Here is a 12315-nt window from a genome sequence, read left to right as displayed (position 1 = left end):
AATATCGTAGGATCGTGCATTCTATCAGTTTGCAGTTCTGGCGCCTCCGTCTCAACATACTGTACAGCGCGACGTATATTCACATGAAATGCAGAGGAACGGGACACGTAGTTCATAAAAATGTATTATTTGCATGTGCTTTAAAGCCTTGCCGGTTAAACATGTCATTCGCTGCTGATGTGCTGTTCTAATGGGCGCTTTTCTGAGCGCAATAACGTTACACCCGCCGACACGCACATGCACTAAACGCCTGTCTAACAGCGCCATTACTGGACTAAGTTATCTTTCGAGTCTTATTGCTCTAATACTGTCAAATACACACAAGGTTTACATAAACAAAGTTGGTTATGTCTAAAGTGAAAGAACAGTAGAAAAAATAAGAAAAAAATCTGATTGTCAAACGCGTGTATATTAGACTCGTCGCGGGCAGATCTTAAAGAGACAGTAGCCCTAATAGTAAACATGCTGCCGCTTGTCCTTAAAGGGATAGTTACCCGAAAATAAAAATGATGTCATTATTTACTCACTCTAATGTTGTTACATACGTATTAATTTCTTTCTTGTGCTGAACACAAAAGAAGATATTTTGAGGAGTGTGGCTAACCGGGCGGTTGCTGGTCCCCATTGACCATAGTAGGAAAAAACTATTATGGAAGTCCCTGGGGTACATCAACTGTTTGGTTACCCACAGTCTTCCAAATAACTTTTATTTTCAACAGAAGAGGGAGACTTATTCGGGTTTGAAACGGCTTGAGAGAGTAGGATAAATTATGACAATTAAAAATTTTTTGGAGAGCTATCCCTGTTAATAAAACAACAAAATACAAAGAGAAAATCCCTCACTCTTGACTGTGAACTTTAATAGTATCTTTAATAAGAATCAATGTACAATTTATACAGTGAAGTCTATGTTGTGTTTTATTTTCATATTTCATATAATTTAATGACTTTCTACAATGCTGTTAAATACACATACTGTAGCTGAAAAAATAAAGGAGGGGGGGGCTACAAGTCATTGTGCCCAGGGGCCTCTGAACTCTTAATCCGGCCCTGCCAATGACCAGATCTGAACATTTGTATGGCAAGTTCAGGTATGCAGTGTGCAGTAGATTTCCCACTTAATCCCATTCCACACCGATTTTCAGACGTTACAGACTACATTCAGAAAAGAAATACAGACAAAAGGCGGCACAGCTAGGGCACCTTGTGCTAAAGCAAATTGTACCTGCTAATGGATCCTCCTGGGGTATAACCGGGCAGCTGCAGTTCAGCTCATTAGCAAGCTTTTTGGTTTGAATAGGGAAAAATACAACTTCACAAATTTTTTTTAAAGAAACGGTCGTGTTTCAAACAATGATACAAAACAGTTCGACACGATTTAAATGATACATTAATGCATTTTTTTATAGCTGATACTCAAACAGATGACCAGCATGTGATTTCTGATAACACCAAAAAAATACATAGAAAACACAATATACATTACAAAATATAGGCTAATTGATCAAAATAAAGCACCTGTGCCTAAATTCAATGTGGTTTAAAATGTTTTGATAACTGCTTTAAAGCAATGCTGAATGATTCAATTTGGCTTTGTCTGATTATTCTCAACATTATCCAATATAATTTGTGTATTTTCTTACATTTATGTCATAAGTGCTCCCTGAGACCTACATACAGTAAATGTGAACTAAACAACACTGTCTCTATGACTTTGTGCATGTGCATTGAATTTCAGTCTCGTACCCATAATGCACATTAGATCACTGCTTGCACAGTTATTTGCTGCAGTTAGTATTATTATTCTCTTTTTGAAACAACTATTACTGCTGTATCGTAAATCTTAGCACCCATACATCATCTAACCACATATTTGAACAATATTTAGGCAATACGACACTTTCTGAAATTAAACTATGACATGAACAGAGACAACAGAAAGGTAGCACAGACTTCCTGATATTTAAACCTCATGGTAAGGTAAGCTGTGTCCTCACTGGGACGCTTTGTTTGTATCAGTCATTTATAAACTCCAAGTATGTACTTATATTGCCTTATAATGCAAAGTCTTAACATGATGCACATGATTAAAGTAGTATACAGCTGAAACTTGGACCATGCAACCACATAGTGGTCACGTCAGAACCCTATCATTACACTTGATGCGATCCAAGCGTCCTCTACAACGTTATTACAAGACCAGCTAGTGATTAAAAAACATTGCTAACTCAAATAAAATTAGTTATAAAACAGTACATCAATTACATAGCCATAAGTCCCTGTAAACAAAAAAAGGATATTGTCCATTTTTCTGGCAGCACCGGGAAAGACAGGACCCTTGTGTGGAGTCGCTGCCTGAAGGACTTTGTAGAGTATTTCCTTTACCACAAGCCATAGATGCCACATGCTTCTTCAGAGTGTTCTGTTTTCTTCTCTTTGTTGCTTGTATTTAAACACACAGAATGTACCGTTATCATTCAGTATGTCTCTAGCTGAAGCACACAGGGCCGATGGTGAAGCCAAACTCGTGACTGCTGTTGCCAAAGACTCCTATGTCATGTAGAGGAAGCAGGTCCATGTCCTCAAACTGAAACACAGACTCACGTGGTCCGGGATCCACATCCTTTGCAGACTGGTACACAAAACATAATCATAAAGGGTTTCAAAATGGTTGTTAAAGGTGAAGAGTATACATTCATTGGTCAGTCAAACAAAGCTGTTATTGGATATTAAGACTGAATCTGAGTTGATGAAAAGCTAATAATTAAATAAAAAAATGCTATAATTTAATATAATTAAATAAAATTATTCAAAATTAAATCACTTAATAAAAAATATATATTTTATATAAAAAACAATATTTGTTTACCTGCAAGTCATGTGTACATTAACAGACATGAGAGAGTCGTGCATATGCAAATAAATGATTAAATTATTTAAATATTAACTTAAAACCTCAGGGGGACTTCAAGTAAATATTGTAGGTCAAAGGGGATCAGCTGACAAAAATCCCTAATGTAAAACCAATAGCCAAATAGCGATTTAGGCTTTATTTCAGCAAGCTTACATTCAGGTCAAGCTTTCTACACCTACTCTTCCCAATCTAATAAATTCTCAAAAGGATAAAATCAAAACCAGCCCTACATTTGTGATAATAATAAGATAAGGTTCTTGAGCAACAAATCAGCATATTAGACTGATTTCTGAAGGATCATGTGACACTGAAGACTGGACTAATGATGCCAAACATGCAGCTTTATCATCTTAGGAATAAATTACATTTTTAAATATATTTCAATAGAAAATAGGTATTATTTTAAATTGTGATAATATTTGTGATAATATAAGTTTTTATTGTATTTTTGAGCAAATAAATGCATCCTTGGTGACTTGATAAGTGACTAAAAAAAATAAATTATATAGACCTCAAACTTCTGAATATTAGTGTACAGTATAGCAAAATAAATGGATTCACTACTGCAATGAATGAATCGTGGATAAAATATTAACCTGTATTTAAGTGATTTAATAAAAATATCACTTTTTTAAAACTAGTGCCGTTAGACTCCACGTACCACGCAATCCTGTAATGCTCCTAAATAGCTCTGCTTCACGGCGTCCGTGAGGAACTGGACCTGTCGCTGTGTCTGGCCCAGTCGGTGTCCAGGGTAACAGGAGTACGTCACTCTCTGCTCTGCTCTGTTGCTCTGGAGTCGTAGGAACCGCAGCTGAACCACACTGAGGGCTGGATACTCAAGCTGACCAAAGATGGACAGATGGGATTTGATGATAAAATTGAGAACACAGACAGTTTACTGTATGCAACAACAGGGCTTAAAACTGAACATAAAAAGAGCAAGTATTTTATGGGTAATAAAAACAACATTATTAAAAGCTATTAATCTGGACAATAATTGAAAGCGCTAAAAGGCAAGCTTATAAAAAAAAACTGTCTTTATTTAGTCAGCATCTTTAATTTCCAGGTTTTTATTTTTCATACAAATGAAAGGGAAGGGAACTGGGTCCAAAAACACACACAAAAAGTACCAAAAAAGTAAACTATTGACTTCTTAAGTATACAAGTCGAGAGTCTGTAAGTCTACAACAAAAAGCGAAGGTAACTGGGTCTACAAAAAGTACCATAAAAGTAAATATCGAGAGTCTGTAAGTCTACAAGCTCTGGGAATTTTCATTTTAGGTGAACTATCTTACAGCCAGACTCCCTTCTTGCCGATAACACAAACTTTGACCCAATAGGAAGTATTTCCACAGACCAATAGTACTACTTACTTTAAAACCTCCCTCCAGTGAACTTAACCAGTAGAACTTGCTGTTATTCCCTATGTCATTCAGCCAAGTCCTTAAGGGCAGCTGTGGAAATTGAAAGAGCAATAATAAGATTTTGATTGTTTTTGACATCAAAGAGACGTTAGGTAGAGGTGTTAGGTAGAACATTACGTGTGCATCTCTGGGGTGAAGGCAGGTCTCTGCTCCTGAATCTGAGAAGTTACAGTAGGCCAAAAAAGCATCTAAAGGACTGCCTTGGTTTGGGTCAATGTAGTAGAAACCTGAAACGGTTACAAAAGTAGTTATTTAACAGACAGCTCTATCCAAAACAACTTACAGTATGCTTCACAGAACACAGACACTTCTTTCTTTAGTAATGCAGCTGAATTAACTGAACATTGGATGTTCAAAATAGCACTTTATTTACACCTCTTTAGTGCTGTTTATGAAATATTTTATTTATCCTATTGAAAACAATTGTAGAAGTAGTTTAAATATAAAAAAACAGATGTGTTTTGAAGGCCTCATGGTCTACTACATGACTTTGAGAGAAGTCACACGGGAAAGAATGAGATTTTAGCTGAAGAAGCTTGCGGTTGGCATCTGCACTGATACTAAGTTTCTCTTTTGGTTCACATGGCCTTCAACATGTTCTCTTGATAAAAATAATGAGGCAAAAACACTGAATAATCACTGTGTGGGACAATCAAAATATGTTTTTGACTAGTTGACAGTCGGCCACCCTCACAAAGAGAACAGGCTAGCCAATTAATAAGGTTACTGTGGCAAGTGTTGGGGAGATTCCAGGAAGAGAAAAGGGAGGAGAGCACTTGCAATTGAGATCATTAGTTAAAACTGTATAAAAGTGTTGCGAGTGAGATGGTCAGATGTCCTGCAGGAATCTCGGCTAATAAGGAATCTTTGTCTAATAAAGTCTAATGTTGACTTCTGAACATCTGCGTCTAGAGCATTCCTTTTGCAAGATTGAGAAGACTTTATCCACGACACTGTCCACTTGTTGTATCGCCTGAGATAGTACTGAGTGTATGCATTTCCAAAGCTCCATAAACCCAACTACAACCAAAAAAAGATGAAAGCTAGAGGTGGACTCTGACCACTGGTGTAGTTGGGATGGCACAGCCACAGCTCCAGACAGGTAGAGGCTGGGCGCTGCTTGCTGCCGTCCGGAGGGTCCACCAGCAGCCGGAGGTCATGGTACAGAGAGTCCAGGAGTGTCTGAATCAGAGGGTAATTGGGCTTGTCTGAACTGTACATCAGGTCCTATTGGAGATGAAAAAAAAGACATTTACTATGCATTTTACTGTATTTTATTCAATGATATTAGTACAAAATACAAGATTACCTTCATTCAATTTAAAAATAAAAACATTCTTTACTTCGATAAATGTCTGAATCGTGAAAATAAAAAAGTCCCAAAAACCTTGAAATCAGTTTTTTTTTTACAAATACAATAGTCTGAATAGTCTAAATTAAGTACTTTTTATCGTCGTTCAGGATGTATGTAACATCATGCAAAATATGCAAATCTTAGTGCATACAGTGAACTATGTGGCATTTTCTAGTGCCGTGTGAACAAGACTTTAAAGGACAAGTTCTGTATTTTACACTTAAAGCCCTGTTTTCAGATCATTTCTGATGAAATAGAACGGTTAAGTTTAAAATTTGGACAGATGCTGCTGTCCCGAGAATTTTCGCTTTCTTTCGCTTTCCCCCCCACCTCCACAACAGGAATAATCCTTCCTAAAATGCATTAAACCGAGTGGTCAGGGGTGTTCACTGATATGCTCACACAAAAATCGCTGCAAAAGATGCTTTCCAACAGGTGTTTTACCATTCCTTGTAAAACTGTGGACCTATTTTTTTTTAAACCCATCACACCCATTCTTCCGTTGAGAACTGGGAAAACTACGATAAAACCTGTTGGAAAGCATCTTTTGCCGCGATTTTTGTGTGAGCATATCAGTGAACACCCCTGACCACTTGGTGAGTTTCACGTGTAAATGTAAAGTGTAATGCATTTTAGGAAGGATTATTCCTGTGCACCTATGCAGCCATTGTGGAGGTGGGGGGGAAAGCGAAAGAAAACGAAAATTCTCGGGACAGCAGCATCTGTCCAAATTTTAAACTTAACCGTTCTATTTCATCAGAAACTATCTGAAAACAGGGCTTTAAGTGTAAAATACAGAACTTGTCCTTTAACAACATGATGAATGGTATTAAATTATCAGCAATGTATTTAAGAGAAAAGGGACATTACGTTTTTAAGAGAAAAGGGACATTACGTTTTTAAACAACTTGCCTTGATCTGAGTCATGGTCAGGTTCACAGTATTACCAGCAGGTCCTGGTGGCCCCGGTGGACCCTAAAATAATCAAACAAAAAACAAATTTTCTTTTTCTTTTTTTTCTTTTTATTGTTTCACATTGTTATAAAACACTGTAAAGTGTGTCTGGCAACTTACTGGAAAGCCCCTTCTTCCAATGGTGCCAGGAGGCCCCTGAAATCCCTTGAGTCCCTAAAATTAAAATGACAAGAGATATTTAACTGATGTACAAAACTTAACACAGTCCATTTAACATATACTGTAAAAAAATATATTATATAACTATAAAAATAACTGTAAAAATATTTTATGTAGGTATTTTTATGTTGTTTATCTGGAACATTGCCTTTTAACCTGATAGATGCTGACTAAAGAAAGCTTTGAAAATTACATTTCATACCTTGTCTCCAAACAAGCCCTGCAGGGTGGTGGAGATAAAAGAGAAATAAATTATAAATGATCTTCATGCTCATCCGGGAAAAAATAAAAAATAAAAATAAAAAATCTGTGGCTGCGATAAAGCACTTCACTGTCCTTGCTTATGTCATTAAAAATGAATTAACCATGCTTTCATATCTTGAAAGGACAGAGCACATGTAAATGCATCTGCAGCAGATGTGTTAAAACAAATTAGGCTACGGTTTAAAAGGCACAGTTCGCTATTGGTTTAAATGTTGAAACATTTTTAAAAAGACATATTTACCGGTAGTCCAGGTATTCCAGGTGTCCCTCTAGGCCCAGCAGGACCAATATTGCCCTTTAGGAAAAGTATATGCATTTAATAATTAGTTATGTAGCAGATGCTTTTAACCAAAGCAACTTAAAAATGAAGGAGAAAGAATTGAGAGATATCTAAGATTAATGACCTATACATGCATTATATTAACAACTTAGAAAAAACTAAAGAATGTGTTCTCAAGATGTTTTGACTTTTACCTGATCCCCCTTTGGTCCTGGGGATCCTGAATGACCAAGAGGCCCCAGACTCCCCTAAAGAGGATAAATAAATACTCTTATAAGATAAATTAATAGGTTGTACTGCAGAATCATTGGATGGGCTTGTGATACACCATACCTTCAAGCCATCTCTCCCTGGTGGACCAAGAGGTCCCTGGTCTCCTTTCTCACCCTATTATGGACAGATTAAGGAATTAACATTAAGAAAATGTATTTTTAAGGCACAAAAAGAATCATGTCGGAGTACATTTTTAAAATCACCTCTGCTCCTTTGACACCTTGCTCCCCAGGCTCTCCTTTCACCCCTTGGATTCCCTGTCAAGCATCAAGCATCTTAATATTATCCTATTTTATTCATTCCCACAATGTTATTTAATCCAAAAGATGTGACAATTTTGAAATGGACTGTTCTGACCAGGAGTATCAATCTTACCATACTTCCCTCCCATCCAGGAAGTCCTTTCTCTCCTACATCTCCTCTCTCTCCCTATTGGACAAGAAGAAGGCAAGAATTAAATACCTAACTTGTCCAATTCAAGCCATGGGTTTCAAAAATTAAGAGATTTTTTTATAATTATTATTATAATCTCTGAACTCTGACCTTTTCTCCTCTTGGTCCTCTGGTCCCCCTCAACCCTGCCTTGCCTCTTTTACCCTTTAGATGTCAAACACCACCAACAACAAAAAATCAGTTTTTTAATCATAATCACCACAATTTTACAAATGTTTGCATCATGACATAAATGACATCAGAGTCTAAAATAACCTAATTATATTCATGATAATTTAATGTCATTAAACTTTGTTGTCTTTTACTTAGAGATTTGGAAACATTTAATAGAATCTAAGAGAGCACAAAAGGCACTTTTGAGGCACTTTATCACATCTTACCCTCCGTCCAATGTGACCCATTTTTCCAGGTGCTCCATCTTTGCCCTGAGCTCCCTAAAAATGCATCGATAACCAAATTCAAATTTGAAAAGAATTTGCAGATAAGAGTCCTGGGAAATCTGTATGCTTAAACACAGCTCTCATATCTGACAGCAAGGACAAAGGCATAGAGAAATAACTTTTATTTTAGATAGCAGACAGGGATTTAAGACAGAGAAAAGAACATTGTGACCTTACCTTCTCTCCTTTCATGCCTTCTTTTCCTTCAGGTCCTGGGTTACCCAAACGGCCCTGCAACAACCAAAACTCATTAACGGCCTGATTATTAGGCAAGCAGAGTTGAAACAAAGGCGCAATTAAATTAAGGTGTATCAATTTGCTGTCTCTTTCTGTAAAAGTACACTTTTGTCTCACTTGGCACTGACCTGAGCTCCTGGTAGGCCTGGCGAGCCCCTTGCCCCTACCTCACCTTGTGGACCCTAAGGTAGTAGATTTGAATTGATATAACTTAGTTAATCAAACACATGTACTGTATTTCTATATACAGCCAAGCACAAAATGCCACACCAACTGATTTTAATGTCTGTACCTCCAAACCAAGCAGTCCTGGTGGCCCCTGTATGCCTTGAAGGCCGTCTGGCCCCTAAAGGGAAGAGATGGGTTCATTTTTAACATGTAGTAGATTTATTTACGATCAATTTAAAGAAGCAATCACGAGTTTCCATCTTAGTGGAGTTCATCACAAGGCTCACCTCCACCCCTGGTTCTCCTTTATCCCCCGAGTCTCCTTTCTCCGCTTCAGGCCCTGGGAGACCTTTAGGGCCCAAATAACCTTGGGGACCAACTGATCCAACACCACCCTGTAGGTCAAGGTATGATCATGAATCAGTTACTCTGAGGTAAAACACATTGATTGTCCCCTGTTGTTCCTAAGTATAGGCTACCATCTGGGAGATGAATATAAACATGAACAAATTATCTTTACCTGTGTGCCGGCTTTTCCTGAGTCACCTCGCACTCCTTTGCGACCTGCAATTCCCTGAGGCACAAAGCAAAGATATGAATAACGAGAACATAAATAAAACAGCAATTTTTTTTACATTAAAAGCAATGCAAATAAGATGCTCCATGTTATGAGCTTTGCAGAATATATTAAAATAGTAATGTATTTTCATTTCAAGTGGATCAGAACCTCAGGTCCAGCATCTCCTGGCTCACCAAGTAAACCATTCGGTCCAACATCTCCCTAAAAGAGACACTTAGATTTAGACTATAAAAATAAATTAAATAATCCAAAGATGCTCTAAGTGAACAATCAAATGTGGTACCTTGCTTCCTGGAGGTCCATCTGGCCCAACCAGCCCTGTATGGCCTAGTCCACCCTGAAACACAAGAAAACAGGAACTGTTTATCAGTAACAACCATATCAAACAGGAATGTAGGAGTCAATCATTCTCAGGTGAAACAGATCATAGAGTATGATGAACTCTAGTAAAATAAGATACTACACACCTCTACACCTTTCAGACCAGCAGGTCCATTCCCGCCCATGAGGCCTGACTCACCCTGACATAAAAACAGCAAACGATCAACAAAAATGCAATAAAATTGGACAAAAAAACGTCAAGATACAATGCATTTTACATGGTAAAAGAACATGACACATATTTAAGTGTTTTCCATTTAGGAAAAATACCTGCACCTCCATTCAAAAGTTTGAGGTCAGTAAGATTTTTAAAAGCTTCTGAAAGATGTCTCTTGCTTACCAAGACAATACATACAAGTAACATACAACACTAATATTGTGAAATATTATCACATTTAATAAAATAAAATAACTCATCTACTTTAATATATTTGTATATATATTTATAATTATAATATATTTAATATATATAAAATGTAATTTCTTTCTGTGATGGTCAGGCTGAATTTTCAGCAGCTGTTTCACATGATCCAAGAAAAAAGTATTAAAATATACTGATTTGGTGCTCAAGAAACATTTAATTTATTATTTATGTTGAAAACAGTTTGTGCTGATTAATATTTTTGCATTTACTTGAAATAAATATTTGTTTGTAATATTATATGTCTTTACTGCCACTTTTAATCAAATGAATGAATCCTTGCTGAATAAAAAATACTGTTTTCTTTCCAACAGTAGCGTACATCAAATGATACGATAAACCGAGAAGATGCTTAATAAAAACATGACAGGGTAAATAAAATGTTATGCAAACAAATGCATAATATGAAATGCTAATTTGCACTCACCAGCAGTCCAATTTGGCCCTTGGCTCCCTTGAGTCCCTTCTCTCCCTGCTCCCCCACGTCTCCCCACGGCCCCTCTAAACCAGTAAATCCTAGCGGCCCAATATCACCCTGAGGGGAAAAAAATAAATATAGTACAACAGCATTTTCCCTTGTGAAATGACACTATAGCTGTAAAAGATGAATGACCTTTTCTCCTTTAGGGCCGGGGTCTCCAGCAACGCCAACTGGACCAGCATCACCCTTCATCAGGAGAAAAACACCAATATTACTCTTTTAAAAGACAGTGAGACTGATCGTATTTGAGACGGATGACTTTAGGGTAAATTGCACAGTTGTGCCGACATTAAGAAATTAATCTCCACACCTCATTGCCTGCTGGGCCTGGTGGACCAGTTGGACCTTTAGCACCTGGAGGGCCAATGTCTCCTTTTGGTCCTTGAAGACCAAGCTTTCCAAAGGCACCTCTGTCTCCCTGCCAGTAGAAAATAATTATTAAAAGATACAAGAAAAAAAAACTACATTAATGTTATTTTTGTCTATAATTTTTTGATAGTGCATATAATATCAATTGTCACCTGACCTTATCACCTTTCCTTCCAGGAGGCCCTTCCAAACCCGTCGGACCAGTTGGACCCTACAGAGGTCAGAAAGCTTTCATCACATCTCAGTTGCCACCAATTTATTAAAGCTATAACCATTTGAGACTGTGTCATTGTGATTTTACTCTGGTTCATTAAAACACCACAAGGCTTAATGTTTTAGTTTGCTATTCTGTATTCTGAACATAAAGATCAAATAATTTTGCAGTGCCAATCTAACCTGTGGCCCTTCCAGTCCGAGAGGCCCGTTGTCACCAGGAGGGCCCATCATTCCCTGTGCATTTATAGCAACTTTTAGTGATTTCATAAGGAAACACAATTTGAGATCAATTTGAAATTACTTAAATCACCTTTTCTCCTTTCATCCCATCTACACCTGGCACTCCATTCTCCCCCTGTAAACCCTGAAGAAAGATTTGCAACAATTTTAACTTGATGTCCATCAACGTCTTTCATACAGCAAAGCTTTTAAAATCCATCATCATGTATGGTAGGGAGAATTTTCACTTACTGGAATACCTGGGGGCCCGTTTGGCCCAGGTTTCCCTGAGAGCCCTTTACTTCCCCTGGGTCCTGGTTTTCCAATGACCCCACTGACTCCCTGAAGTCCTGGAGGACCCTATATAGACAATCAATCATAATCAGCGTTTGAAAATTAACAGCCAAACTGAGATATAATGTAAATGAAAGAGCTGATTGTGTGCTCACACATGGCCCATCTGTTCCCTGATGCCCGGGATCTCCCTGACGGCCCTGCAGAGAGGTAACCGTTTATTTTACAAAGGAAATAAATGAAACCTTTTATATTTCACCACTGCTTTATGAGAAATCAAACTTCACTGAATGAGTTAGGTCAGGATATTTTATTTTCTTCGAGAAGTGGTATATACCTGGGGTCCTGGGAGGCCTTTTTCTCCAACTGGACCAGGGGGACCCTAAAAAACACATAAATGTTAACAGTAT

The 12315-nt window shown here is 37.5% G+C and overlaps 1 protein-coding gene across 3 annotated transcripts in view; it reads right to left on the bottom strand.

Moving 5' to 3' along the window:
• Positions 1-847: 847 nt before the first annotated feature.
• The window catches only part of LOC306985080 (uncharacterized protein), a 69026-nt gene continuing 57558 nt past the window's right edge, over positions 848-12315 (bottom strand). For all 3 annotated transcript variants that reach the window (XM_079586977.1, XM_079586978.1, XM_079586979.1), the window contains 32 exons: positions 12243-12287; positions 12061-12105; positions 11864-11971; positions 11703-11756; positions 11573-11626; positions 11334-11387; positions 11118-11225; positions 10940-10993; positions 10754-10861; positions 9992-10045; positions 9808-9861; positions 9672-9725; positions 9465-9518; positions 9232-9339; positions 9069-9122; positions 8905-8958; positions 8717-8770; positions 8480-8533; positions 8190-8243; positions 8022-8075; positions 7850-7903; positions 7707-7760; positions 7568-7621; positions 7335-7388; positions 7032-7049; positions 6770-6823; positions 6608-6670; positions 5403-5568; positions 4459-4568; positions 4291-4371; positions 3576-3758; positions 848-2632 (listed from right to left, as the gene is read on the bottom strand). In XM_079586977.1, the coding sequence (XP_079443103.1) occupies positions 2489-2632; positions 3576-3758; positions 4291-4371; positions 4459-4568; positions 5403-5568; positions 6608-6670; positions 6770-6823; positions 7032-7049; positions 7335-7388; positions 7568-7621; positions 7707-7760; positions 7850-7903; positions 8022-8075; positions 8190-8243; positions 8480-8533; positions 8717-8770; positions 8905-8958; positions 9069-9122; positions 9232-9339; positions 9465-9518; positions 9672-9725; positions 9808-9861; positions 9992-10045; positions 10754-10861; positions 10940-10993; positions 11118-11225; positions 11334-11387; positions 11573-11626; positions 11703-11756; positions 11864-11971; positions 12061-12105; positions 12243-12287 (2313 nt within the window). In that variant the 3' untranslated portion in view covers positions 848-2488. The remainder of the gene's footprint in view (positions 2633-3575; positions 3759-4290; positions 4372-4458; positions 4569-5402; positions 5569-6607; positions 6671-6769; positions 6824-7031; positions 7050-7334; positions 7389-7567; positions 7622-7706; positions 7761-7849; positions 7904-8021; positions 8076-8189; positions 8244-8479; positions 8534-8716; positions 8771-8904; positions 8959-9068; positions 9123-9231; positions 9340-9464; positions 9519-9671; positions 9726-9807; positions 9862-9991; positions 10046-10753; positions 10862-10939; positions 10994-11117; positions 11226-11333; positions 11388-11572; positions 11627-11702; positions 11757-11863; positions 11972-12060; positions 12106-12242; positions 12288-12315) is intronic.

Source organism: Phoxinus phoxinus (genome assembly GCF_949152265.1).
Source record: "Phoxinus phoxinus genome assembly, chromosome: 17".
In the NCBI taxonomy this organism is placed as follows: domain Eukaryota; kingdom Metazoa; phylum Chordata; class Actinopteri; order Cypriniformes; family Leuciscidae; genus Phoxinus; species Phoxinus phoxinus.
This window is presented reverse-complemented; position numbering and strand designations above follow the sequence as displayed.